The sequence below is a fragment of the Contarinia nasturtii genome, unplaced genomic scaffold (assembly GCF_009176525.2).
Source record: "Contarinia nasturtii isolate CC-2019 unplaced genomic scaffold, AAFC_CNas_1.1 Cnas_scaffold_1500, whole genome shotgun sequence".
NCBI classification, from domain to species: domain Eukaryota; kingdom Metazoa; phylum Arthropoda; class Insecta; order Diptera; family Cecidomyiidae; genus Contarinia; species Contarinia nasturtii.
The window spans coordinates 87,708-115,581 of record NW_022198836.1 but is presented as its reverse complement, the minus strand read 5'-3'; the positions used below and the strand labels follow the sequence as shown (position 1 = coordinate 115,581).

General features: G+C 31.2%; 2 protein-coding genes across 3 annotated transcripts; one reads left to right on the top strand and one right to left on the bottom strand.

Moving 5' to 3' along the window:
- The first annotated feature begins 4,362 nt into the window (after positions 1–4,362).
- Positions 4,363–8,741, top strand: LOC116346432. Of its 2 annotated transcripts, none has more exons than XM_031776477.1 (7): positions 4,363–4,408; positions 4,631–4,940; positions 5,002–5,166; positions 5,244–5,341; positions 5,404–5,557; positions 5,615–5,851; positions 5,976–8,741. In XM_031776477.1, exons 2-7 carry the CDS (start codon positions 4,715–4,717, stop codon positions 6,020–6,022), a joined length of 927 nt encoding a protein of 308 aa, XP_031632337.1. In that variant the 5' UTR covers positions 4,363–4,408; positions 4,631–4,714; the 3' UTR covers positions 6,023–8,741. The 2 variants fall into 2 exon arrangements, with proteins under 2 accessions (XP_031632337.1, XP_031632338.1); XM_031776478.1 differs by lacking the exon at positions 4,363–4,408 and adding an exon at positions 4,487–4,504.
- A 7,361-nt stretch (positions 8,742–16,102) lies between these two features.
- Positions 16,103–23,436, bottom strand: LOC116346418 (developmental protein eyes absent). Its single transcript, XM_031776458.1, has 5 exons — positions 23,340–23,436; positions 18,253–18,561; positions 16,869–17,808; positions 16,563–16,807; positions 16,103–16,470 (listed from the first exon to the last, which is right to left on the bottom strand). Exons 2-5 carry the CDS (start codon positions 18,479–18,481, stop codon positions 16,289–16,291), a joined length of 1,596 nt encoding a protein of 531 aa, XP_031632318.1. The 5' UTR covers positions 18,482–18,561; positions 23,340–23,436; the 3' UTR covers positions 16,103–16,288.
- Between the last annotated feature and the right edge of the window lie 4,438 nt (positions 23,437–27,874).

Sequence of the window (27,874 nt, the reverse complement as noted above, 5' to 3'; positions counted from 1 at the left end):
TTTTTCAATTGTCGAAATGAGGACCTTTTTTTTTTTGCTCTTCACTTTTTTTGGTCGAGAAATTCTTTCGATTTGCTAGGGATTTTCACCTCAAAAAGTGATTTCCAAAAAAAAAACGATTTTATCGTCATTTGCTAGAGAATTTGGAGTTGAAAAATTCTTTCGATTTGCTAGGGATTTTCACCAAAAAAGTGACTTCCAAAAAAAAAAAAAAACGATTTTTGTGTCATTTCGTACAAATTGTTGACATCGTCAGGGACCCCCCATGGATTTTTCCAGGAACTCCCTACAGAATTTTGCCATCACCCCCCCTAAAATTTTTTACGTCATCATCTATGACAATAAAGGCTCGTCTTCTTCTGATGCTTCGATCATGGCGCGTTGCAACTCTCGGAATACCGATAGATTCATCTTGCCCAACTTCGACACAATTTTTGTTGGCAGCAATGTTCTGGCGTCGGGTATGCACCGGCATCTCTTGAATCTGGCGGCTTTGTTCTGGTTTTGGAATCGCTTCATACATCTTGCTTCTGTTTGAGATGTTCTCCATTCGTCCACCGGCACTATGACACAATTTCGGCGCTTCTTTATTGACCTCAATCGCGCACGTGCTTTTTGATACTTATTGGGATGTCAGTTATTATTTCGCCATCAGCACCAAAAAAGAACACAGTCGGTTGCTTATCGGTAATCTTTTCCATCCAGTTGTCGACAACACTACTGCTGTTGATGTGTTTGTCCAAGGCGAGTCGAGTGTACTTGGCAGTCGAGTAAGCGCAGATTCCATGCTTCATCATCTTGACTCGATGCTTTATGTAGTTCAGCCACTGTGACCCTTTTGGCGATGGCATCACTGAACTCGCCGAATTTTCCGCATGTAGAAATACTGATTCCACCAATAATCATCGCCTGATTGAAATCCCTTTGTGAATTATTTGTTATGCTTGTTTTTCCGTTTTTATTCTCGATTTCTACTTTCGGCAGCAATTTTTGCGAAGACAACACCTGGTGCATGCTTGAACATTCGATTTTGAAGTGCTTTCGGCGAAAATCACACAACGGCACCACTGCTAAATTCCGTATGAATGGCCGAAACTTTTGATCGTCGAGCATTTGTTTGCGCTTGAGATACCGCTTGCGTGTCCTCTTTGACATTTTGACTTTTTGCGCTTTTCGTCCGTTTGGGTCGGTGCTGATGTGGCCACGTCGAATTGTACTCTTCTATCTCGCTTTGCATAGATAGGAACATTGGCATGGCCTTAAACCAATGCTATGCGTCAGTCGTGAGGTCATGCAGATCGATTTCTGTAAACACATTCAGGTCATTCACCATGTCATACAACACGCCACACTGTTCGAGTTTGTTTGAATCGTGAATTAGCACTTCGATGTCTTTTTGTTTGACAATCAGTTTCACAACACTTTCGATGTCACTTAGCAAACATTTCTCGTAGTCTTTCCGTTTCAAGTACTGGGTGATGTGTTAGGATGCGTTATTGAATTGGACGTTGTCTGTGTATTGATTAGCCAAATGCTTGGGCCATTGCTGACATCTTTGTTGTTGGGCCAATCGATACGATGGTAGTTCTCAATGCCTTTGTTCGTAAGCCTTTTGCACCTCGAACAAGAACAGCAATGAGCTCAAAACGCAAATTGAAGTCGCTTGCAAACGCAAATTGAAGTCCGTTATTTTGCTCATCAATGCTTGCTGGAATTGTGGGCGAATGATTGTCTTCAGCGCACATTTGATCGTCGTAATCTCATGCTTCGTTTCTCCCTTCGCTGGTATGGATGGCTTGAAACGATTCACCATTTTCCTATTGAAAAAAACCACACATTCGATTTAGTTTAAAAACGAATACTATTTAATTGGCGATACTTAGACATGTTCATTGATCCATATCGATATTTTTTACTAAATGATTTTTCATGGCTGACACACAAAAATATCGAGATTTTTTGGTAGAAATTTACGAATGAATAAATGTCCTGCACAAATATGCACACACATGTTTTAAATTCATTTTGTTTAACCCTCCTAGGTATGGTTCGAAATAAAAACAATATAGTATAGTTACGGTCTATTAGACCGTTCATACAAAATACAGGGAAACCAAACAAAAACCAAAACAAAATCACACATTTTTTCAAATTTTTGCATTTTTTTAAAAATAAAAACATTGAAAAAGGTTTGAAAGTTGGAAATTGAAAAGATTTCAAGAAAATAATTAATTTGAATCATCAGAATAATTTACATGAGAGCGTTTTTTTTCGCATTTTGCACATAAAACAGTGATTTTCGAATGTTCGCCGCATACATTTTTATTGCATTTGTCGCAACATGTTTTGGTGTTACGATTGATTGAACTTGGACATAAATGACATGCACGTCGTTGCCGTGGTGTAACTGGCGCTTCTTGTTCCTCTTGACCCATCAAATGCTCACGAACTTCTTTGAAAGCCGACTGATTAGATGCATTCATGCCGCGCGCTGTTCGCCGTACGATATGATCGTAAACTAAACCTTCATACAATTCAATCAAAAATGTCTTGCGTTGAAATGCATACTGTTCATGCGAGATATCGTGACTTGTGTTGTAAACAACAAATGCTGCAACACCACATACGTTGATGAGGTTCATGAAGAATGCAAATGGCCATCGATTGGTTCCACGTTGACATGAGTGTGAATGGCACTTTTGATCCTTAGTTTGATCCAAAACATCCACACCGCCTTTCGTGTTATTGTAGACTAAAGATCGATTTTTCTCTGACAGACATTTTGTTGAAATAATAATATGATGTACGCGATAAACAAGAATGATTCAAATTGATTTTACTTGAGAATTTCAACCTATCTTCTCGTTTTCCAATTTAATTTTTCATTTTTTTTAAACGGATATCATAAATTTTCACCAAATTGATTTGTGAAAATGCTTGATTATGTGTTTCCCATACATTTTGTACGGACGGTCTAAGAGACCGTAACTATACGATCAAGTTAGGATTTTCGTCTTTCTGGATTTTTATTTTTTACAGAACAGTTTCAGGATTTTAAATGTTAATTTCAATATTTATCCATTATTCTTGTAAAAAGGCGAAAATGTGATGACAATCGGTCGACGCTATTCAATTTTATGATACTTTTTTTGTTTTCGGTCTAATAGACCGTTACTATACTTAGGAGGGTTAAGCAACAACAGCACAAGAATCTATCTCTTTTTTTGGTATACACACAAAATGATGCGACACACAAAAATGACAAAAATCTTCGGATTGATAACAATGGCAGTGATTTAGAGAAGAAAACAATGTAACGCATATTATGGAACAATGGAACCAATTCAAAATGGGTATCACCACTTGAAATGAATTTCACCACCTCACGCAACAGAATTATGTACTGCAGAATAATTGTGAAATTCATTACTTTTTTCATAAAATGATATGTTCAACGTTAAATAATTATTCGACTACTTAAATATATTTCACGTTATAAATGATATATATTACGTGCTATGAAATAAAAATGAATTTCACAATAAGAAGAAGAGGAATAACTGCTTGGAATAAGCACGTATTTCAATTTTTGATTTGTCATTGAAAAATAATAGTTTTTATTGATGAATTAACCAATATTTTTCACGGTAATAAAATGATTAAGTTTACTCACACTGGTGACTTGTATTCAACAATTTGTCTGAACTCAGGATCAATCGATTGATCAAGTGTTGAAAAACTCGAATCAAATCGATACAAAACCCTCGTATATCGAAAATAATATGAATTATCAGCAAAATCGTAGAATAATTGAATCGTTGAATTGGAATTTACACTGTTGTAGTTTATATCGAAATCGAAATAAAATGTAAGATTGTTCTGTTGACTTGGGATTTACAACGCCAAAAGTGTTCTCGGTATGAATGAAGCGGCGTTTATGACATTTCGAAAACCAATGAAATCAACTTCAAATGTCATAAGGCTTGGTTCACATCAATAATACCAATTCAATATTTAGATATTAGACAATTTTTGCTTTAAAGAGTTTCTTGATTTGAGAAGTTTCAATATCAATCGATGCTTTACATTAATGCTACGATTTGGAACAGAATTTGGTGCTCTTTAAATTGAAACATACCATTTTTTTTATTTACAGATATGAAAAACACCCTATTGTACATAAAAGATACTAACGAGCCATCATCCATTTCGCTGAGTTCATATCCAACTTCACGATATTCTCAATTATCTTGATTAAACTATGGGAACAATATTTTATTTACTAAACGTCATCGATAAATGTTTTTCTTATTTATTTTTTCTTGTGAAGTTTAAAATTGGAATATTTTTATTTCATCTTAATATCGATAAATTTGATGCAATAAAATTTAAACAAAATTACCTTAAGGTGCTAATGTTTGCTCAAGAATCATGTGAAAATAAAATTTTGAAAAGTTTTTTTTTACAATCAGTGTTAATTTATTATTATTTTACAAAAAAATGTGTTAGATCAATTTTCTATGATTATTATTATTATAAATATTAATAATAGTATAAACAATTTCATATTTGGATGCAATATTATCAATAAATATATTACAGTATTAATCATATGAATTATTTTTTTTAGATTCTGAACGAGATACAGCTTTGAATTAACTTGAATTTTTAATTTATATAAATGATTGTCTTACACACCAATTATGTATATTGAATGATGGCAGCACCAAAACCAATCTACGCAACGGGTGTGACTGTATTTGGTTTTACTTGTTTGGTATTGGGATGTATAGCTTTATTTTTACCTGTTTGGGGTCACTTCGAAGATAGGAATGGAGCTTATCAGTCTGAACGTGGTTATTTTGGACCATGGAAAGTTTGCAAAAAATTAAATTACGGTCGCGAAATTTGTGGTGACAGATTTCGTTTTCAAGTATCAGGTATAAAAAGTTAAAATTCTTACTGGATTAGAGTTCAATAAATATGTAATCAATCAAATAGGTGCTGTATACGTTAGTGGCATACTTTCCATGATAAGTTGTGGAAGTCTAGCAATTTTTTCAATTTTGTCAATAATTCAGTTGGCGATGATTAATTCAAGGGATGAAGTCGTCCTGAAATACAAAACGTGTGTAATATTAAAATTGACACTAGCCATAATCTCTGGTAATACAATTTTAAAGCGATCTGATCATGTTTAATTATATTAAAAATCATTATAATTGAATGTTCTCACTAAACAGCGTTATTGGCATTGTCTGCAGCAATTTTATTCGCAATCGAAATAGATAATATAAACCGTAGTTTCATTGTAACCAGAGGAATTTCATTTTATTTACAAGTAAGAATGTTCAGAATAGAAATGTGCAAGTTTTGAACTCTACATAATTCACAATTTTTCAGATATTATTGGTAATATTAACAATAGGATTAGTTGTAGTTGCCTTATATGATGTTATATTTACGTTACGCGTGTCTGGTGATCCGACAAGTGGTGAGGTCACGTCGTCATCAGCCACAACTATCAACAATCCTGGTTACCGTGAAACCCGATCGGGTAAGAATAGTGATATTATTATAATCGTGAGATAATTTATGGTACCTGGTTTTTCAGGAATATCGGTAACGGATGCGTCTGGAAAACCTTATGCATCAAGTACAAATGGACATGGTAGCGTTTTATCTATGAACACTACTGTAACAAGTGTATCGAATGGATCCACACTTGATGGCTCTGTCACCAGATCTCCTTTAAGGTCAAGTTTAAAAAAACCGCGTAATCGTGATGCTCTGGGCATACAAAATCCAGGATTTTCTGGAGCAAATCATTCTCCACGAATGAATCGAACAGGTAATATAGAAATCACTAAAAAAAATACTCAAATATAATTTAAAAGCTATAATATCTAATTCACACTATCTCTTGCACCACATATTTGTTAATTGTTGATTATTTTCGTTATTTACATCTTCAGGTAGTGTGAAAAAAGTACGAATCCAAACGCATAGCACAGAAGTTTAACTAACTAAGAGGATGAACGGAAATACATATAGTAGGCATTTTGAATTTCAATAATTTCAAAATATGAAATCTTTAGTGAAAAGGAAATGTTAAGATAATATTTTACCGATAATCAAAAACACTTGATTTCGAAAAGAATTTTGAAATTTTTGTTCCAAATTGAATTCCACATTTGTGTATTTTTTAAAATATCAAATTCCTGATAGCATATAAAAATTAAATTGGGAAAATATTTTGGAAGTAATAATTATAACCTTAGTAATAAATTTGAAATACTATATGACAGTTTTTAGGTGAACATTTTTCAATGAATTTGATCGAAAAATCATTTCAAGATTTATTGGATTGCATTTTAATCCAACCAACTAAAAAATATACATACTACTGTAAACATGTTTTATGAAATAATTTTCAAAAAGTTTTCTGTAAAAGAAAAGTCTATTTCAATCAGATAGCTTATTTAAAATTAATAATATTCGCAACCCGTGCCTCAAACGCATTGAAGATTTTCAATCGACACCGATCGACACCCATATGGAACAGAAAAAAAATCGTCAAAATTATATCATAAAAAATAACATTCTGAAAGATTCACGGAATTTCAATGCAAATTTGAGGTAACTCCCATACAAAAATTTCATTTTTGAGCCAAAAATCAAAATTTTTGTATGGGGAGTACTTCAATTTTCAATTGGACTTTCTTCAAACTTACTGAGATCATGTCTTTTGGTAAGAAAATAAGATTCACAAGTTTTCACGGTGATTAAGTTCCTGTAAGCATACATTTTGGGAAGAATTCCAAACAATTTCGAATCAAGAAAATCTAGAGGGTAGACACATGTTTAAAATGTAAAATCCACTTAGTTTTGAAGAATATACTTCATTATTTGAATACATTTTGATTCGGTGAATCTTCAAGCTAAAACCACGATTTCCGTGATTACGTGATTCCAAGATGGCGGCATACACACGTATTGAACTACACAAAATCTAAGAAATTCCGCACAAAAGAAAATAAAAAATCCCTGCAAAATGTGGTCTATAGGCAGTTTTCCATGTTGCTGTCTTATATGGAACCGCAAGTTGAAAATTAATTCATATCTTGAATCTTAAATCTTGAATCTGGGAACTATAAGGAATGTTTTCCTAAGTGGCCACCAAATTGTGCCAAAAATGTTCCACCCAACTATATATTCATCAAGCTATTTCTGATAAATGTAACCATTTATAAACATTTTCAGTATTATTAATACCGTATGGATGCTCTAGAATAAAAAGAACATATTTTTTGCTCGAATATCCAAATACAATTCATAACGGATGCTTATCAAAGCAAAACAAAAAAGAAATTAGTAGGCGAATACGGAACATTTCATTTTTGTATTTTTTTTTTAACTATGGATATTCCGCATTGTTCTGAAAAATGTTTATTGTTCTGCTATTTTCTAGCAACAACATTTTGTTTCACTTTAATGTGTTTGCGTCACGCAAATCAACGGTGATATTAGTTTGTGCTTTATACCGAATCACAGAGAGTTTTATTCTGAAACATACTAGTAATCGGCTGTTACCAGAGTTATTTGGATCGGCTGCTGATTGAAATCTATAAATGCATTTTTTAAAAACATGTTTTTCAAATTTGATGTATAGTAATTGCAATGTGTCCATAATAAATAGATATATCAATAAATCGTGTGGTACACTAAATAGTGAAGATTTTTTAGCACCGTATCACATGATCGAAGTGAGTGATTTGTGGATACATTGGATAATTGCGTGCAATCAACTTTAATTTCGAACTCATTGAAATAATTTCATAAATAAATAATAACTGTTTGGTTTACTTTCGAGAATTCGATAAGTTTTTTGAGTGTATTTCATATAAGTAGTTAGTTATACACCTTAAAGTAAAGTAAGATCGCATCATTATCTGGATTTTTCGTTTTTTTGGATAAATTCAAATGTTTCAATCAAAGTACAACGATAATTACAGCTGGGCAGGGCAGCAACTTCCCTATGGTCGTCTGTGTTAATGTTAAGTAACCCAAATGTGTGCCATTTTTGGTTTGGCTGTCAGCCGCTCCAATGGTACTGCTATCAAAGTTGTTTGCCATCGTTGTGCTTTGATTTCAAGACATAAGAATATAATTTTCACCAAAATGTACCTTATTTTGACCATGAAATCATATTTATCGACTTACAACGGTGTTAAAGTAATATTCAAAACGTTGTAAAAATATGATTTTCGGATTTCAAATTCAACATTTTCTTTTGAACAAAATTTTAGTTCTTCAAAACTTCCAAATATGGACTTTAAATTTAGCTTTTCTAATATTCAAATATTTTTCTTTATTTTGATGATAAATTTTGCGATTGTTAAATGCTATGTATTTATTTAGTATAAAATGTGTATTGGGTTCAAAATCTAACTTAATGAAAAAAATCCACCAGGAATATGGTGGTCTTCCATATTTATTGTTCGTCACGAATCAAATATTTTCATTTTTGATAATAGTGTGTTTATTTATTTTAAAATTATCATATTGCATTTTTAATATGATGTAAAACATAACGAATCCGTCCAATTTAACATCTAATCAAAATTTATTAGATTTTTATTAAGAAGTATTTCCTACATAGTTTGTTAATAATTGCAAAATTGTAAATTGTTAAACAAGGTTTTATAAATAAAAACAAATGCATTTTTTTCAAAACCGTTGTCATCGTCGTGTTTCCATGACCCTAATACAAAGGTTAGCTTAAGGGGGGGTTTTATTTTTTTTCGTCAAAAGCCCCAGCAAAATGAAAGAATTTTTTTCATAAAAAACCTTAGCAAATCGAAAGAAAATTATATCCAGAAGGCTATTCTATCAGGTGTGAACCTCCATTTTTGAGAAAATTGAGGAGCAAAAATGTTTTCAGTCTTCAAATAATGACTCAAAACTTTATACCATCCCCCTGTCACATTCAGCCCAATGAAAGCTATTAAAATAAATGCGAGTGGAGTTGGTCATACAAAACTGGAACAAAAAACTATTTTTAATTCATAGTTGTTCTGTGACTTTGAAGCGAGCCGAAATCGAGCCGAAATTTTTAAAAATAAAGTCGAAGAAAATATATGGATACTATCATACTAATAGATGGTTAAATAAAAATATTAGACTCAGTGTATACTAGAGTGGTAAAAAAAAAGTGTTCGGTATCGAGATGCCCCATCCAGATTTGGATAATAGGATACAAAAAAACATGTTTGGGACCATTTTTCGTTAAAAAATTTCATCGGGAGCACCCGCCCAAATTTTTTGAAATTTTTTCTCGATTAACGAATTTGAAAAAAAAAAATATTTTTACTGCTGTAAAAAATACGTAGTTGGTTTGTTTTTTGGTACCATAAAACCGAATATGACGTTAGTTTTGCGATACGATCAATGTTTGATACATTTTTCGAACAAAAATCTGAAAAAATCACCAAAAATGTGGATTTTGTATGGGAGCCATACTTTTATGGTATCGTTATGTCGTGAAACTTTGCATAGGCTATTTTTTCCACATAAAAATAACATTCTGAAAGTTTGAAGAAATTTCAATCACACATGTGCACGGTTTTTTGATCAGGGGGGGGGTTCAAATTCACTTCCCTCCCCACGCGGCGGGGGGTATTTATATGGAAAACTAAAATAACAATTTTGCATGAGGAAAACAAGTAAAATTGTGTGTTGGTGAGCGAAGCGAGCCGAAATTTTGCAAGTTTTACTTTAAAATCAGTGTATTTTGGCTATTGTTTATACATTTATATTGCAAATCTGAGAAAAAAATTCTCAGAGGGGGGTCAAACCGGTAAATCTCCTAAAAATTTACCCGGGGGTAAATTTTGAAAAATTTGCCTCAGGTGGAGGTCAAACCGGAAACCCCCCCAGCGCGCATGTGTGATTTCAATACAAATTGAGGGTACCTCTCATGCAAAATTTTCGTTTTTGAGCCAAAATATATTTTGGGAAAAAATCTAATAAAATTCGAATCAACAAAATCCAATAAATCAATATAAGGGGTGAATATCCCATTGTGAAGTCACAATGAAATGGGGTATTTTCACTTTTCGACCCGAATTAAAGGTTAAAGTTAGAAGGAGTAAATTTTAGGTCAAGAGAGATTGACAATGTATGGAGCCTATGGGTAATTTTTCACGAGGAATCCGAATATGTAATTAATTTTGGGGTTATATGGGGTATGGACCCAATTTCGGGGTATTTTTCGAAATTTTTGTGAATTTTGTATGGGGAGCCAAAAATTGAAAATTGTGTATAGGAGGTACCCCTGATTTGAATGTTATTTTTTGTGTAAAAAATAGTCTGTGTAAAGTTTCACGTCATTAAGGTAGCATACAGGCATAGCTCCCATACAAAAATTCAATTTTTTTGTGATTTTTTCAAGGAAACTGTATCAAAAATTGATTGTATCTCAAAACTAACCTTGGATTCGATTTTTTCGTGCCAAAAAACCCCCCAATACATTTTTGAGAGTGTTTAAGTCTACATTAAGTATGAATTTTGGACGAAAATTGGACTCTTTTTTTATAGGTATCACTCCAGGCATGAAATTTTTTCCCTAACCAAAGTCGCTCAAAATCTAATGATTTCTATTCTTCGCGACACCCAATCATCCTGTTAAGTCAGGTTTTGAATTAAGTTTCTACGATGAGCGAAATCTTGTTAACAAATTCAAATGTTGACATTTTTGAGAGTCACAAATTTGTCACTAAAAGATGGCACCATTTATTTGGATCTACGTATTCGATTTGAAAAATTTCATTATTTTCGACTTTTAGTGTGAAAATCGAAAAATTGACATTTCTGTCACACGCGTTGTGTCACAAATTCAAATGTTGACATTTTTGGGAGTCACAAATTTGTCACTAAAAGATGACACCATTTATTTGGATCTACGTATTCGATTTGAAAAATTTCATTTTTTTTTCGACTTTTAGTATGAAAATCGAAAAATTGACATTTCTGTCCCAAGGAGCGTGTCACAAATTCAAATGTTGACATTTTTGGGAGTCACAAATTGGTCACTAAAATTATGTCGAAGAATTTTTATAATTTTGCCCATTTTTATGAAAAGCCTTTTCAAATTTTCGAATAAAATCATTTTTGTGCATTTTTCAATTTTTTGTTCATAATATGTCCACCAGATGTCGTATCAAAAATTATTCAAAATTTCACTAAGAGACTTTTTGGCCAATAGGCCTAAATAGAAAAATGGCCAAAATTGGCCGAAGGTCTATTCCATGGGCCGAAATATTGGTGTCACAAATTATCACAAATTAGTCACTAAATCCCTAAAAAGGTTTCAAGGCAATCGCAAAAATTTGCCAGGCTGGATAGGGGGGGCCTAACAAAAACCGTGTTCTCGGACCTCAATAATAGGTAGAAAACATGTTTCTGAAGTTTTCATATATATCATCGGTCATCGTTTAAAAAAACGACGCAAAATATTCGAATACTTTCTGCTGAAGAATATTGTAGCCCTTGATAAGACAAAATAAAATGTCTTACATACGTAAGATGAACTTTTCCGCACTGTGATCCACAACATGCATTTATTAGATGTCTTTTTCTTGATTTGAACTCACGAAAAACTGAATCTGACATTAGTTTTGCGATACACATAATTTTTGACACACTTTTTATACAAAAATTACTTAAAATGGGAATTTTAGGATGGAATCAATGCTTGTATGATATCGTAACGACGTGAAACTTGGCACAGGGTATTTTTTCACATTTTCGTGAAACTTGGCACAGGGTTTAAGAATACATTAAATACGACTTTTGGAAGAAAAATTGAATTTTTCCCATGGATGGCCATGGGCATCACACCAGACATGACACTTCACTATATCAACCAAAGTCGCTCAAAATCTAATGGTTTCTATTCCTCGGCACCCCCAATCATCCTGTGAAGTCAGATTTTGAATTACTTCACTTAATTGAAAGTTATCGTGTTAACAAATTTTTGCGTACAGCGTACAGGGTACCACGCACATACATTCGGACATCGAAAAAACGCTAGATTCGTGTTCCCTGGCCCCAAAAACACCCAGAAAACACATTTTTGATGGGTGTTAATTTTTCGACCGATTCCAATACTTTACCTTACACACTAGGTGTGTGCGGAAAAGTAAAATATCATCAAAGGAAAGGTCAATGCCCTCTCCTTGGGTAATGACCCCAGAAATAACCCATCAAGGCCAATTTGAGGTCAAAAACCTTTCAAATCCTAAAATTGACCCATTTTTGGATTCCCCGAGAAAAATTACGCTTAGAACACCTTACCTCCTGAATCCCAGAGCACCCCTTGTACCTTAAAAATCGGGTTGAAAAGTCGAAAAATAGGATTTTTCACATTTGCACCAGATTTCAGGGTACAATGAGGATGTTTACTGGTAAGTTAGTAGTTCACATTAAGCCTTACGGCAAAAAACTGGCAGTGTACTTCAAGAGCATAAGCCATATGCATTAATTAGAATCATTTATACCAGTCATTCAAAATATGACGAGCTGAAAAAATGCCTTGATATCCAATAAATTTTTATTCTAATGATACAAAAATATGCAGGTCGGGCCAGAATAACTAAAGGCTTTATTTTTGGCTCTAAAAAACACATTTTTGGATAAAATGGAATATTTTAAAATTTTAAAATATATTTTGGTAGGATTTAACATAAAATTTTAGATTTAGCCTTTGGATTTGATTCTTGCACTGTTTTGTTTGATTACCAGCCTCAGACGTGTTGAAAACGAGTCGCATGCGGCACGAATTTCATTCATTGGAATTTCGTTCCAAATCTTTACGATTTTCTTTTTGAATGTGTTCAAATTGGTAACTTTAGTAATCTTTAGACTATTGAGCTTTGATGTCATGTAGCCCCAAGCAAAAAATCCAATGGGTTTAAGTCGTGAGACGATAGCGGCAATGACTCTTTGTCAATGAAATGGGCCAAATTTGTTCGTAACAGATTTTTGCTCAATATTTCTTGTTTATAAAATCTAGCGTTGATTTTTACGTCTTTTTCGATGAAAACCAGAGGAAATTTTCGATTGGCCGAAAATGCGACTCAAATCATCATTTTTGGAACATTCTGCAAACGTTTAACGAACTTTTCGTATTGGAATGTCTATTGCAGACACTGCGTACACACGATCATTTTGTGCATTTAGACATGACTATAGCAAGAACAACCTTTCATCCGAAAAAGCGATATTTGAATTGCCTTTAAGTTGCGTGCCGGCGCAACGTTCTTTGCATTTTTGTTTTCTGGCTTGCATATTTTTGATCGTAAGATCATGTCGACGGCTTTTTTCGAAAGGTGTCATGATTAAGTTTTCTTTTAAAACACGTCGCATCGAAGACCGGCTAATATTGTGCTTTTGAGCCAGCTTTCTGGCACTTCTTTGGCGATTTCGGCGAATTTTGGCTTATTTGATGAGTGCTTTGGTACGAACGGATCTTTTTCTTCCAGTTTTCTTGTGTAAGTCGACATCGGTTTTCTTTTGAAAGTCGACAAACATACTGGTGCAAGACCGGGTGAATCAAAAGTCATTGTACAGTCGTAAGAATGTTAAGTAAAAACCTTTCAGTTATTCTGGCCCACCCTGTGTATTTATATAAAATATAACAGAAAAAGTCCATAATTTTGACACTGGTGATAAAATTCAGTCATGATTCCAGGGAGGCGAAACCGTGGCGAGCTGTCAAATCACAAAATGTCATTAGTTGTCCCTATCGAAATCTGCTGTCAAGCAAGTTATATATTGATTATCGTATTACATTTTGTACGGTATTTATTTATTTATTTAGAAATATAAAAAAAGAATGTGAATGTGAACAAAAAAGATAAAAAAATTAATATCTTGACAAATTATGTAATAAAATAAATCTTATAATTCAATTACTCAGCGGCTAGTGTGATTTCACACGCCTATACCGCTGCAAAGCGGTACCAATACACGACACGCTTTAGATAACATTTCTTTTTTTACACCTAACGACGGCTCTTTATTTTTGTTTTTATTTTATTTTATTTATTTTCACTTATTTTTAGATTTTAGAATTGTTCTGAATTTTTTAATTAAATTTAAAAAAAAAATATTAATAGGGATTGTATGTTAGTTTCATTCAATGAAGAAAATAAAGAAGTGATAAAAAGTTTCGATTTTCTTTTAATTATTCAATTATTTTTGAATATTTTTCATTTATTAAATAATAAAAATTAATAAAAAAATCATGAAAATAATAATAAAATAAAATTGAAAAATTGTTTCCCTATGTATTTGTTCCGCTATAAATACATATCATTTACCATCTTTTGCCGCTGCAAAGTGTATAACCATATGAAATATACGTGTATCGTGCAATGAACACATAAGTTGGAATATAAGTTGAATATTTTTCAAATTCAAATGATTTTCACAAATTCAAATGATGACATTTTTGAGAGTCACAAATTGGTCACTAAAATATGACACCATTTATTTTGATCTAAGTATTCGCTTTGAAAAATTTCATTGATCTTCGACTTTTAGTATGAAAATCGGAAAATTGACATTTCTGTCCCAAGGAGTAAGTCACAAACTCAAATGATGACATTTTTGAGAATCACAAATTGGTCACTAAATCTGTGTCGAAGAATTTTTATGATTACGGTTGTTTTTATGGAAAGCCTTTTCGAAATTTCGATAATAATTCTTTTCTTAGCGCAAAAAGTAAAAATTGTTTTTGTACTGACTCTATTTTTTTGCACATATTGTCGTAGTGTGGATTCCATATTTCTGATCCATATTCTATAATTGGTAATACAAATGTAAAATAAAGGCGTTTAATTGTCCATGGGTCAATAAAATCCTTGCTGTAGAACTTTAGCCAAGCCAATCTTGATTTTGCTTTAGCCGTGACATGCTCAATTTGTGATTTGAAATTCATTTGCACATCAAGCAACACTCCCAAGTCCCTTATTACAAAGACTCTTTCTATTTGAACGCCGCCTATGTTGTAATTGTATTCATATTGCAGTGATCCCCGATGATATGATATGATCTTTGTTTTGTTTACATTTAACTTCAATAAATTGCGTCCATAATAATCTGCTACACGATCCAAGTCATTCTGTAGATTAATGCAATCATCTGTTGAGGAGATACATTTTGAAATTTTTGTATCATCAGCGAATGAAAGTATACAAGAATCGCTAACGACGAATGGTAGATCAATAACAAACATGATGAACAAAGTAGCGCCAATTGGATATCCTTGACCCGTCCCAGATGTAACTTTGATTGGGTCAGATTTGGTATCTGCTATCTTTACAATTTGTCTGCGACCAGACAAGTAAGATTCGATCCATTTTAACAGCTGTTCATTCAGTCCCATCATTTTATTAGATATTTCGCCACGATATAATTTTTTTTTATCTTTTTTCTTCACATTCACATTGCTTTTTTATATTTATAAATCTATAAATCTCGTACAAAATTTAATACAAAAACTCTCAAGTGTAGTTTTGTTAATAGAGATTGGAATGTTTTCCATGTGGCCCACCTGTCAAAGCGTTGTCGTCGACTTGTCCGACGGGTTTGGTCCTCGTGCATGATTCAGATTTTTTACATCGGCAGAATTCACATTCGCTTGAATGGCCTTTTTTCAAGTCTCAAGGAATGAACAATTTTGGCGCACGATGAGATCAAAGAGAGCTCGGAACGCCTCTGTATTATTCCCAACCCAATTTAAGTTTACCTGGATTTGACTCCATTTTATACAGATGTGTTGAAAGATCTGGTATGTAAAAACGTATTGTTTGCTGAAAATTGTAAATTCATTTTAAATAATTTAAACTCGCAAGCTATGGATACTACAACTTGACATTTTTTTCATTATTTCTGTAAAATTATTACAATATTGTGTAAATCAAAGTAATATTGAAGTTCTGTTTTACAGTTTGCAAATGATGATATTATCTTTTCATAAATTTACTCTTACTTTTTTTAAAAAAAAAAAGTTAGTTAATACATTTTTTTTTTCATTTGCGTTTTTTTTTTAAATTAAAATTGAAGGAAATATTGAATTAAAAAAAAAGTAATAAATTGTTAATAATGAAATATTTTGTCTTTCGTATGCTTTGAATGTACTTAAAATATATTATAGGTTATCCACTTTTTAGGAAATTACAATGATCGTGAAGTTTGAATTATGTTTTTTCTTTGTATACATTCATAAGAATTCCATATCAAGAGCTGTATAAAGTGCCCGAATGTCACTGTGGCTCGATATTCTCCAAAAGGGAAATGTCATATTTTTTGCCGCCTTTTCTTCTTCAGGGCCATCACCAATCACAACATATGTACTTTTGCGACCAAATCTGGTTGTGATACGTTCAAAACAAGATTCATGACCTGAAAAAAGCATATATCAAAAGCAATTTATCGAAGTGGAAGACATTTTTTTAAACATGGGCAAAAATTAAGCTATAAAAATTGTTGTTTACCTATTTTATTTGTGCTATAGATGTTTTCTACAGGGAATATTTGAGCTAAACCAAACAAAAGTATTTTGGCTAATGCAGCAACTAGCTGATTATTTGTTACCAAAATGTTTACGCAGTTTGGTCTTTGCGCGATTATTGTTAAACATTTGAGGGTCATCGTTAGCCAACTGTCAGTAGACACTTCAATGTCAGACCGAACTTGCAGCCATTTATTCCGTTCTTCCTGACTTAGCATGCCGCCAACACTTAATATCAAAAAGGCTTCTTTAAAAATGTGTTTAAAAAAAATTAAGTTCACAAACTTACTTGTTTTTGTAAGTGTTATATATATCCTTTATTTTTCTGTAACGAAATGCCAATTTTCGCATCCAGTCTACTCCACCGCGAACTCCTGTGGCTATGCAAAGATTAGCTGGAACACCAGGAGCTGTATTAGCCTGAAAACCGTCAGTGCGAAAATCATAAGTTGTCAACTCTTGCCCATTGTCATCCGAAGAAACATCATCGATGTGCACTTGGTCGCAACTCTCGATGTCGTTGAAAAAGAAATGATGATCAGCCATATTGAAAATCAGTTCTTCCATGGAAGTAGCCAAGTAACTCATTCGAATTGGGTCTTTTGAATAACGATTAGCAAACGATCCAGTAATCAAAGAATGGAATATTATAATTGTTTCATCCAAATCCCAAATGAAAACTCGATCAGGTCCTTTACAGTTTTCGGAAGGTTGACCATTTTCAGATGTAATGCTGCGTGTTGGACTCGGATTTGCATGTCGTCGCCCGCGAGCTCTTTTTGGAATTGACGTGGGTTTATTTGAAATATTTGCGGATGCATTGGGAGACGCAGAGATTGATGAATGAGGAGAATGACCATGTTGTACTATCATTGATGTTGTAGCATTGACTTCTGTGGGACTCTCAGCTAATCCAGTTGAAGAATGAAAATTTTGTGTACCAGGTGAGCTTGAATACGACGGATAATTAGATGTATTGTAGTATCCGTTAACAGCATATTGCTCATTGTAATAAGCAGAATAATCTTGTTGTGATCCACCGAATTGACTGAAGTTATTATAACCATAACTCGAATACAATTGTGTTGTACTGCTGTTACCTACAGCAGATGTAGAGTTGCCATAACTGGATGGCAAATAAGAATTTGTTGAAGATATTTTCGATGAACGAGCTGGATAGGCTGCAGTTGGATAAGATGGATAAAATGATGATGTATATTGTTGCATACCTAAGGCGAAGAATCATAAAAAATACGAAAAGACCGTATTTGTAAAACATTCACTTAAAAAGTAAAAGGACAACATAAAAAAATTAAAACTTTTGTGACTTCTTTATATAATTTTTTTTTCATTCGAATGTTGTTTCATTTATTCCACTATCAACCCAGCTTGTGCAAATAATAATTGAATAAATACATTTAGATAGAAAAATAATATTGAAAATTGAATTGGAAAAGAAGCCATAAGAAAACCATAGATTTATTGGCTAAAACGATAAAAAATAAAATTCACAAATTTTGGCGCTGCATTCTATGCAAACTTGTTTTCTGTTGCAACGGACTAAGTGGAAAGTATACGCTTATTACATAGAATGTAGCGCTAACTATATGTGAATTTTATTTTTTTATCATTTTAGGCAGTAATTTTATCGCTTCTTTAATTGTGTAATATACCGTTGTAGTAGCTGTTGTAATAATCCGGTTTCTGATCGAATGTAGAAGCGGTCTGAAGATTTTCTAGGGATGAATTTGTGCAAAACAAGGATGCTGTATCCAAATGTGTGCTATTCGCTAGACCTGACGCCATTAGTGTATATATTCCACTTGTGTTGCAATCCAAAGAAGGGCTTCTTGATTCCGATTTCACTGCGGTTGTCGTTGGTTCGTTTAACCAGTGTGTCATCTGAATGACTTGACACAATCAATTATTGACTTTAATCTATTTTCTTTTGATATTTATGTTAGAATGAGTTTTTACTTTATCTGTTTCAAAATAAATGAAATAAATTAGAATATTTTTATATCATTATATTTAGTTGAATTCAATAAACATGGGTATAAAAAAAGTTGTATTTTCCACCAAAGCAATTTGGAATATTTTTGCAATATTAAAAAATTGATCAAAGTTCGTTTCAATATATCATTCAAGTGCTATCAAGTACAAAAGAAAAAATATCATGATCTAAATCTAGTATAGTCACTAAAAGAAGACATTTCTTATTCATTCCCAGAATTCCCTAGTTGTGTAAGCATAATACATATGAAGCAAGCATTGCTTCGCTTGTTAAATGATCCTACATATTCACATTCTTTCTTTTTTGTCTTCTTCTTTTATTTGCTTTTTTCCTTTGTTGTTCCATATAGTTTGTAACTTGAAACTTTCTGTTTTCTTCGTTGAACAAGGATTATGGACAATGTGAAAATTTCTCACAAAAACACATTATCGACAGAAAATAATTGCGGATACAAAAACACACATCTTCAGATTTAAACAACATATATTTTAAAGAGAAAAAATATAACAGCAGAGTAGACAGATATGCAGCAGAGCATTCAGTAATGAAAATTGTACAAATCAAGAGAAATGAAAATTCAGAAAGGATTGAAATTGTGAACATAAAAGAAATGATGAATAATGAAAATTGAACTATGAAAAAAATCTTAAAGTCCTCTGTACTTGATTCAAAAAATTTAAAATACGTTTCAATTTAGAGATATTTGACATTTATTTTTGTAATGTTACACTTTATTTATTTCAACCAATAAAATATATTATTTATTTTCGAAATGCACATCTGAGAATTTATTTCAATTGTATTATATGTTGAAATGAATAAAGTATAACATTATCAAAAAATGTCATTCACTTTAATTACATTTTCTTTTTTTTTTTTTTTTTGAAAATGACAAGTATATGATGTTTTACGTATTATTTCTTTTCAAAATTCTTATGGCCTGATTTAGGTATAGCAATCGTCTTATTTCTAAAAAAATCTATGGTGAACAATAGATACTCATGTTACCATTTAGATTCAAATGTTTGTAACAAATAGTCGAAATGATGCATTTTCTTGTATATTCATAGAATCCATTTGGTTAACACATGTCATTATGTTTTTACTACCTAAAATTTGGTAATGTACCTATTATTTCCAATCCATTTTTGGGACGGAACATGTGTTTCAATGAAAATGAAAATGTGTGCGTCTAAGTAGCCCATTAAAATTTCTTTTGGTACGAAGATTGAATTTCTACATTGCAAAATGTCAAACAATTTTGTTTATTTAAAGTAATTTTAAGGCATCCATATAAAGGGTGTTGTGAATTTCAAATTTTAATAAAACATATACCATTTTCTAATGCTCTAATAGACTCAACAAATGTGTTTTCAAAAAATCTATCGTTTATGTCGTTTAATGGCCATTGGCCAATCACGCTTCCATACTGAAACCAACATAATTCCCGAATTTAAAATACAGATTATGAACAGTGATATATAGAACTTCACTATAAAATTCACTAGAGACCGCAATATCAACAGAACGTTCAATTTTGAATTTAATATTGGCCAAAGAAAAGAAGACCAGAAGATACAAACTTGGCTATTAAAACGTTACTTGTCGCTCACATTTCTATGTATGTAACACTCCGTGATCTCCCGGGAGGCCTTGACTCATGGGATCAGTAACGAGATTCTAGTGCAACGTCATTTTTCGCACTAGATTTACTAGTTTTTCTAGTATTCACTAGCGTGATTCGCCCCATGCCTTGACTACTTCTTTGCGTAACAATGTTAGTTTTTAAATCTATTTGACAAATTTATCGTGCAATCTAAACCCTCTAATGCATTAAATTTTTCGATTTTGGTTTATAATTCTTTTAAATCTATTGAATATATCGAGAAGAGAGTATGTTATTCAGCGCTTATGGCTGAGTAATGTCTGAATAAAAACATACTCTCCTCTCGATATTTTCAATAGAAATAATAATCAAAATTCAAAAAATTGCATAGTTTACTCAAAAAGGCTATTGACAAAATTGGAAAACAATCGAAACAATTGTTTAAACTGCTACAAAATTGCTATAAACAAAGAGATATATAATTTATTTTTGTTAAATTTCTGTTTTCGCGTATATCTCCGCTATATTTTCGCGTTTATATTGAAACAACCGCTTTATTTCACTTGTCAAATGACCGGCAAATGAAAGCCCTGCTGAATGTATTTAAATTTATAAATAGAATCATTTGTTTTTAATTATATATTTTAGACAATAATTTATACATCCTGCAAATTTTACTAAAGGCAGAACTATGCACTAGAGGGTTAAGGAAGAGATATCATCGAAATTTCACAGCTATATGGTGTATTTGGAAATAAAAAGGAAGCTACATAAGTAAGTCTAACTTTTCCGCGCTGTTTTCAAAATATTTATTTCCCAAAAGATATTGAACATGCACTGGTAATGCAGTAACAATTCAATATCCCAGAGAGGTGACCTATCAGGCGTTGTAGTACGGTTCAAGTATAGTTAAGTCACACAATTCGTTTAAAAAAATGAATTCAAAATGTTACTAGAGTATAAACATTACAGTAGAGGGTGATGCCATTGGAATCAGCATACCCAAATTATGTAAAAATGGTAGGTCTCGTCTCCATCACATTTGTAAAGTTTAAAAATGACGCACAGTGCTATAACACTTCTAAATTCTAACATTAATGAAAAAAAGACGTTTTTTTAATATTCCAAGAATTATTGTGTCAGATGTAAAGAATAAAAGGAAAAACATCATTTAAAAAAAATCGAAATCAAGATCAAAAAAGATATAAAATAATTGATTATGCGATTTACAAAGACTGATATATACATAAGATTTATTCAAGATGGGTGGGTCCAGATATTAGATATAAGAAACGCGATTAACGTTAATATATTACACATTTATATAAGAGAAACTGTCAAATTAGCGTTCCTGACTACACAAACATTTGAATATATTCTGAGTAGCTTAAATCGTGTACATTTCTTAATTGTCTTGAAAGCACATACGTCTTAAAACTTTTTTGAGTCAATACTCTTAAAATTGGATGCAAGTATAACACCGCCAATGAAAAAAAAAATTGATTTGATTTGCATTTCAGTTAAATACCACGATAAGTAAAAAATTCATTCTCGAATATTCATATGAACCACAAACTATATCTGATACATTTAGTACACATTTATGCCAAAGAATTAAAATTGAATCAAAACTGACTTTGGTCTATAGTGACGAAAACATTTATCTTTAAAGAACACGATAGTTTGTCTAATATTATTTCTTCCGTAATCATAAGAAAAAAAAACTATTAGTTTCTGATCTGCACAATTTTCATGTGACAACGTTTTTACAGTTTTCTGTAAGTTTTCTGATTCTTTTTTTTGCATATTAAAGAACTAAGAATGATGTATTTCCTTTCGTGATGTATCAATGTACATCAATGTACGGTTTTATTTGTCTTTTGATGTTTTTTACAGTCGTTAGTAACGATATATCAAGGGAACCATAGTTCATTTGGTTTCAACTTTTTGAAATTGTCATATTTTACTGAAACTAGAATCATCAGAAGTTCAAAAACGAAACAAATTCCTATTTATAAAAAAGTGACAGAACACACATTTTTACTTTGATTTGTTACGTGTGTTCTTTTCTTTCGATTTTTTTTATTAAATTCTGCAAAATTTATTCGGTTTGATTAACAACATTTGCACAGAGTAAACATAAATTTCAAACGATACACGATATGGAATATAGTCGAATTTGTATATCATTTAATTATTTTTTATAATATTAAAACAGAGTTTGAAATTTATAGGCGTTTCACTTGCGATAACACAAACAAAATGAATATCATTTGATGCCGAAGGTACATCTTGATAAGAACTTATTCAGCATGATATACAATATCTGCAAACCTTGCATTTTGAAAATATTTTTGTTTAATAATACGAAGTTTTTTCCGTATATTTGGTAATTTGAATATACAGAGATATATTTCAGTAACACTGTGTAGATATCATATTTTTAAAGAAATTTTATGTCTTTCGTTGTTTTTATTTACTTTTCTCTTGATTGACTAAAAAGCAAACGAGAAAATGAAAAAAACAAAGCAAGAAAAAACAGAAAATGAAGCAACAGCGATATGAGCTCCACAGCGGGTGTTTGCTTGAAGAATATTGAATTAAAAATGTCACCAAATTTATTATCGTTCCTTAGATACCAATAATTTCAAACGAATAAATTCCGACAATTTCGATGTAAAGTTTTTTCTAAAGTTTTATGGTTAGAAATATAATACGTGTATATAATCTCTTGACAACTGTCCGATAAATTTGTTTTTGAGACATACGAATAAAAAAGATTCAGAGAGATTTTAAAAATCATTGTTTTTCTTTTCATCAAAATTTACTATCCATGTATTTTTCATTTTTTAAACACGTCATAAAAAAATCTTGTTCAAATATTTGATTGAGTATGTAAAAAATTAGAGAAAATCGTGCTTTTAATATAAACTACAGGCTATTTTCAATTTGTCACTGACTTAAAAATATAGAATCTGTATTAAATTTGTTGTGATTTTTTCTGTTCCATATAAATTTTTAACATTAAATCCAGTTTTTTCACATTTTCATATTACTTCACAATCAAAAAATTAAACAACATGTTGATCACTTTTTTACAACGTTTGGTTAGTTTAAATAGTGAATAATATGATACAAACCGAAATGAGTGCTTCCTATTGAAGTGAACAAAGCGATAGTCACATTCAAACTAAAATCGTCAGGTCGCCACTTCATGTAAAGAGCCTCTTTATAAAATTATTCCATTCTACAGTCCTTCGTTAAGCGCCGTAGTATTGTTCGTTTTATTTAAAGCCTGTGTTCGGATTGGATACGTTCTACTGATGTTCGTTTGTATTGAACCAACTTGCATTTCTATATAAGCAAACAATACATACATATAGTTTGCCCTTTTATCTAAAACGATGAACAATATGTTTGTGTGCATTTGGTTGTCTTTTGTTGTTCAGTATACTTTGTTCTTTTTCATTTGTTTATATTTTCATCACTCTTCTTTTTGTATTTTGTGTTTTTATTTTGCTTAAAACTTGGTTCAATTTTTGATGAAATTTTTCATCGTCCATATCAGTTGAACAAATGTATTTTATGGAAAAGGAATAAGCAAAAACAATGTAGACAACGATTGAGATGTGAGTTGACAGAGTTTTAGCTATAATAAAATAAATTCGTTTTGACATCATGCACAAATTTTTTTCACACGATTTTGAAAACATCCATTGAAAATGAAGGTTTTATAATCAGCCAACCATGAATCTTTAAATCTCAATTATTCTACCAAAGATTATATACGTGCAAAGATACAAAGAAAATTTAGAATAAACCCAACATTAAGTTATTAGTTATTGACTTGGAAATCAAATTATTAAACTTTTATTCGCTACCTCATGCGAAGTTCTTCTCGGAAAGGCAAATTTCTTACCCGCATGGTTGAAGACACACAAACACATAAACGCATAAGTGGAAATATTTCATACTTAATGTTCAATAAGTGTATTGTTTACAACATTTTGGAAAAACAATGAACAGCACGTCCTAAAGATTTGTTTTCTAACTCAGCCTTTGTTATTCCGAGAATTAAAATATGAACCAATTGTAGCATATCATATTTAGAAATAATCATTAAATAAGTTTTCCAAAGAAATTAAAATAAAAAGTTGAAGTAATTTTCTTCTTAAAGAAGAATGCATTGAAGATTTCAAATAGTTTTTTTTTATCATTACTTAATGATGTTGCTGTTACTGTTTTCAGTAAGTAGTTCATAAATTCTACATTAAATGTTGTTACAAAACATTAAAATTATTTTCTCACATATCCATTAATAGTGATGATGTGATGTTCCCATTCTTTAAATTTTAACAGAATAACAAATAGAAAATTAAAAACACAAGTGTGCTCACCATTATTCCATATTTGCATTTAACTAAAAAGCATCGGATGTTTAATTGTCACTATTTACAAATTTTAATCGAACAAAAAATTATTATTTCATTTATGTGAAATTTGCTTTTCATATAAAAACCTTATACAAAGTATTTCTTTATTCTTCTCACATTTCACTACACATATATCATCACTTAATTTGCAAATAACAAACCAACCAAATTTTTTATTAGTTTACAAATAAATATGCAAGTTTTATTACTATTAGCATTTGTGCAAAGCATGCAGATTTTTTGATAAAACAAAAACAACAAGTGTGAGAACAGAATTTTGTTGAATTCTGAAAAAAAAAAACTTTTTAAAAGAATATTAATACATTGTTTTGTCTACGTTCATGATAGTTTTGAGACCAGACATGAAAATCGGGCAAAATATTTTTTTCATTTCTATGGCATATTCTACAGTCAAACGAAATCATTCAACATTTTGGGTCATATATATGAAAATAATATCAAATTTCACTTCATAAAACATTATTGGATTTGTAAAATTAAACTATGAAAAGCATTCTTTTGGGGACCTAATCAAACATACACAACACTACAGCTGCATTATCCAAAGTAATTTTACATTTTTCTTTCAACAAAAATAAACATGCATCTCTTGTTTACACACCGTTTTAAGTAAGAGGCGTATTGTTTTGGCTCCGCCCTAAATATAGCCAGATCCAAGAATTCAATATGCGCACAAACGTATAAATTTGATTCGAAAAGTAAAGGTGGAGTTTCTGTGTTTTAAGCCACATATCATTCACAATAGAAAAAATATTCCTACTAACAAAATTCCTATGATATACATCGGTTTTCAAACTACCTTTAGTTATGAAGAGAATTTATAAATTATTATTATTAATATAGAAAATATTCTATCCTATTTAATATAATGTGAAGATTCCATGTGAATTTGACTTTTAAAATTTAGTTGAGAAGAAATTTGTAATTTTAATTTCCATGCCAAATTCAATAGACAGATACCCAGATAAACAGAAAAAAGAATTCAAAACCTAAAATAAATAAAAAAATGGAACATTTTTTTGTTTCGGTTGTTGATTCTCAAATAAACACATTAATTTACATATAGAAAGATATTTTATTGCTTTGTATTAAGAATGTTTACATATTTCGCTGTTGAAGAATAAAACTTATAATTATTTTATACAAGATACCATAGAGGTGTTTCGAGCATGTAAAAAACGAATGACACTATATACTATGTATTTCCACCTCTATGAATCTTATTTTTGATTTTCCATTCGAATTAATTTGAAGAAGCCAAACCAATTTTCAAGTGTTCCATACACATGTGTTCAATAAATGTGAAAACTCTGAAATAAAATAAACAATATATTGCAGCTTGATAATTATCTCATACTGACCAATGCAAAAATGCTCTTGACGTATGCTTTTTATATTTTTTTTACAATTAATATTATACTTTTAGGTATATTCAAGTTTTTTATTTAGTATTTATAGTAGATTTATATGTTATTTAATATTTATTCAAAATTAAATTTATCACTTCCCAGGATTAAAAATTTCTAATATGTTTGACTTATTTTCAAAAATTAAATGGATAGGTAAAGTTTTTAAGTTTATCACAAAAAAATTATTGAATTATTACCAAAATATTGATATGTGAAATGCTTGCAGTTTAAATAACAATAAACACATCCGTTCTTTGAATATTTCCAATTGAATAATAAAAATCAACAAATGTACGACAAATAAAATTATCTTGGTATTTTCTCACTTGTGGCGTTAATTGGGTCCCAGGGGCTTTGAAATCATGTGGAAGTTGTAAAACCACCCCAATTGTGTCTATATAATGCATTTATTTGAAAAATAAAGTATACTTTAAGTTTAATACAAATTATCATCTATAAATGCATTTGTACAAAAACACTGAAGATATTATCGGTATCATTGATTTTTTCAGTATGCGTATGAGCGTTAGTTCTTTAAACAACACAATTTCAATGTTTGTTAGTGCATAGAGAATATTATGGTTCTCTCAAATATTAGGGTGTGAAGAAGCGAAATGCTCAACGTAATATTATATGCGTATCAAATTTGGTAGTTTATTATGTAAGATTGACGGCGTATGTAACTTGATATCAACATGTACCTATAGCTACGGTATGAACGTTCTAATAATGAACCTATTTTTTGTTGATTGGAAGTTTTTATTTCATTCTATGTTGAGAGAAAATCACATCAGTGCACCTTTCATAACTAAAAGTAAGTATTGCCGAACAAAGGGTCGATAATCAACTTCGCGTAAAGACTTCGTTATGTCAATTATTATGGTTTCAAAAATTACAGTAAACCCTAACAAAATTGATTTTTTCTACTTATATTAATTTAACATTCTCAATAAATGTTTCATCAAGAATTAAAAACTATAAACTTACAAAAAAAATTAATCACAAAATTTCTTCATTAGCCCTCCAGTAATCAATATGAAATTGTGAAACTTATTTTCATTTATGAAGATTTAAAGCTGTAAATATCAACTTCAAATAAGGTGTAAGTTTACTGTAATGTGTTGAAAATCTTAATTGATGTTACTATGCCAACAAATCCAATCTTAATAAATAGGAATAGGATATAAAGGAAGAATTCTCGACCCTTATATTTTTCAGTGTGATGTTCTGTTTGAATTTTGAGATGTTACCAAGTCTTGTAAATGACAAAAACTGTACTTCATGTAATAATACAGTGGAATATCGAAAAAGTTAATCGAAATGTTGGAAGAGGTATTAACTTTCTCGAAATATCAATTTTTCAAAGTTTATTAGTTTAAATAACATTGAGTACATAATACCATTCTTAGTTTTATAAAATCAAAATATTGATAGCATGAGTTTTTCATAGAATCTGACAATACATTTGGATTTTGTCATCTGGATATTTCAGCTCATCTAGATGACGTTAGGCGATTATACGGAGTGAAGACAACACTATAACAATCACTTCTATTGTCATTCCAACGTCATCGAGATGAGGTGAAATATCCCGATGATAAAATCCAAACATATTGTCTGCACTAGACTGGCCCCCAAAACACAAAAGTTGAAATTTGTTCGCTCTTACCTCGGAATACTTTTCCATATGGTGTGCAAATAACGTGTGTAAAGTTTCATGCCGATAGCTCAACGCTAGATGGTGCCGCAAGAGCTCGGTAGGTCATTATGTGAATTCATTGAAAAATGACGTTTTCAGTTAAAATAAAAATA

Excerpts from the sequence above, each read along its gene's own strand:
- LOC116346432 (XM_031776477.1), top strand. The coding sequence starts at position 4,715 with ATGATGGCAGCACCAAAACCAATCTACGCAACGGGTGTGACTGTATTT. Across the intron at positions 5,167-5,243 it reads GACACTAGCCATAATCTCTG|CGTTATTGGCATTGTCTGCA; the intron begins GTAATACAATTT and ends CTCACTAAACAG. Across the intron at positions 5,558-5,614 it reads TTACCGTGAAACCCGATCGG|GAATATCGGTAACGGATGCG; the intron begins GTAAGAATAGTG and ends CTGGTTTTTCAG.
- LOC116346418 (XM_031776458.1), bottom strand. The coding sequence starts at position 18,481 with ATGACACACTGGTTAAACGAACCAACGACAACCGCAGTGAAATCGGAA. Across the intron at positions 17,809-18,252 it reads TTACAACAGCTACTACAACG|GTATGCAACAATATACATCA; the intron begins GTATATTACACA and ends TCTTCGCCTTAG. Across the intron at positions 16,808-16,868 it reads TATAACACTTACAAAAACAA|TGTTGGCGGCATGCTAAGTC; the intron begins GTAAGTTTGTGA and ends TTTGATATTAAG.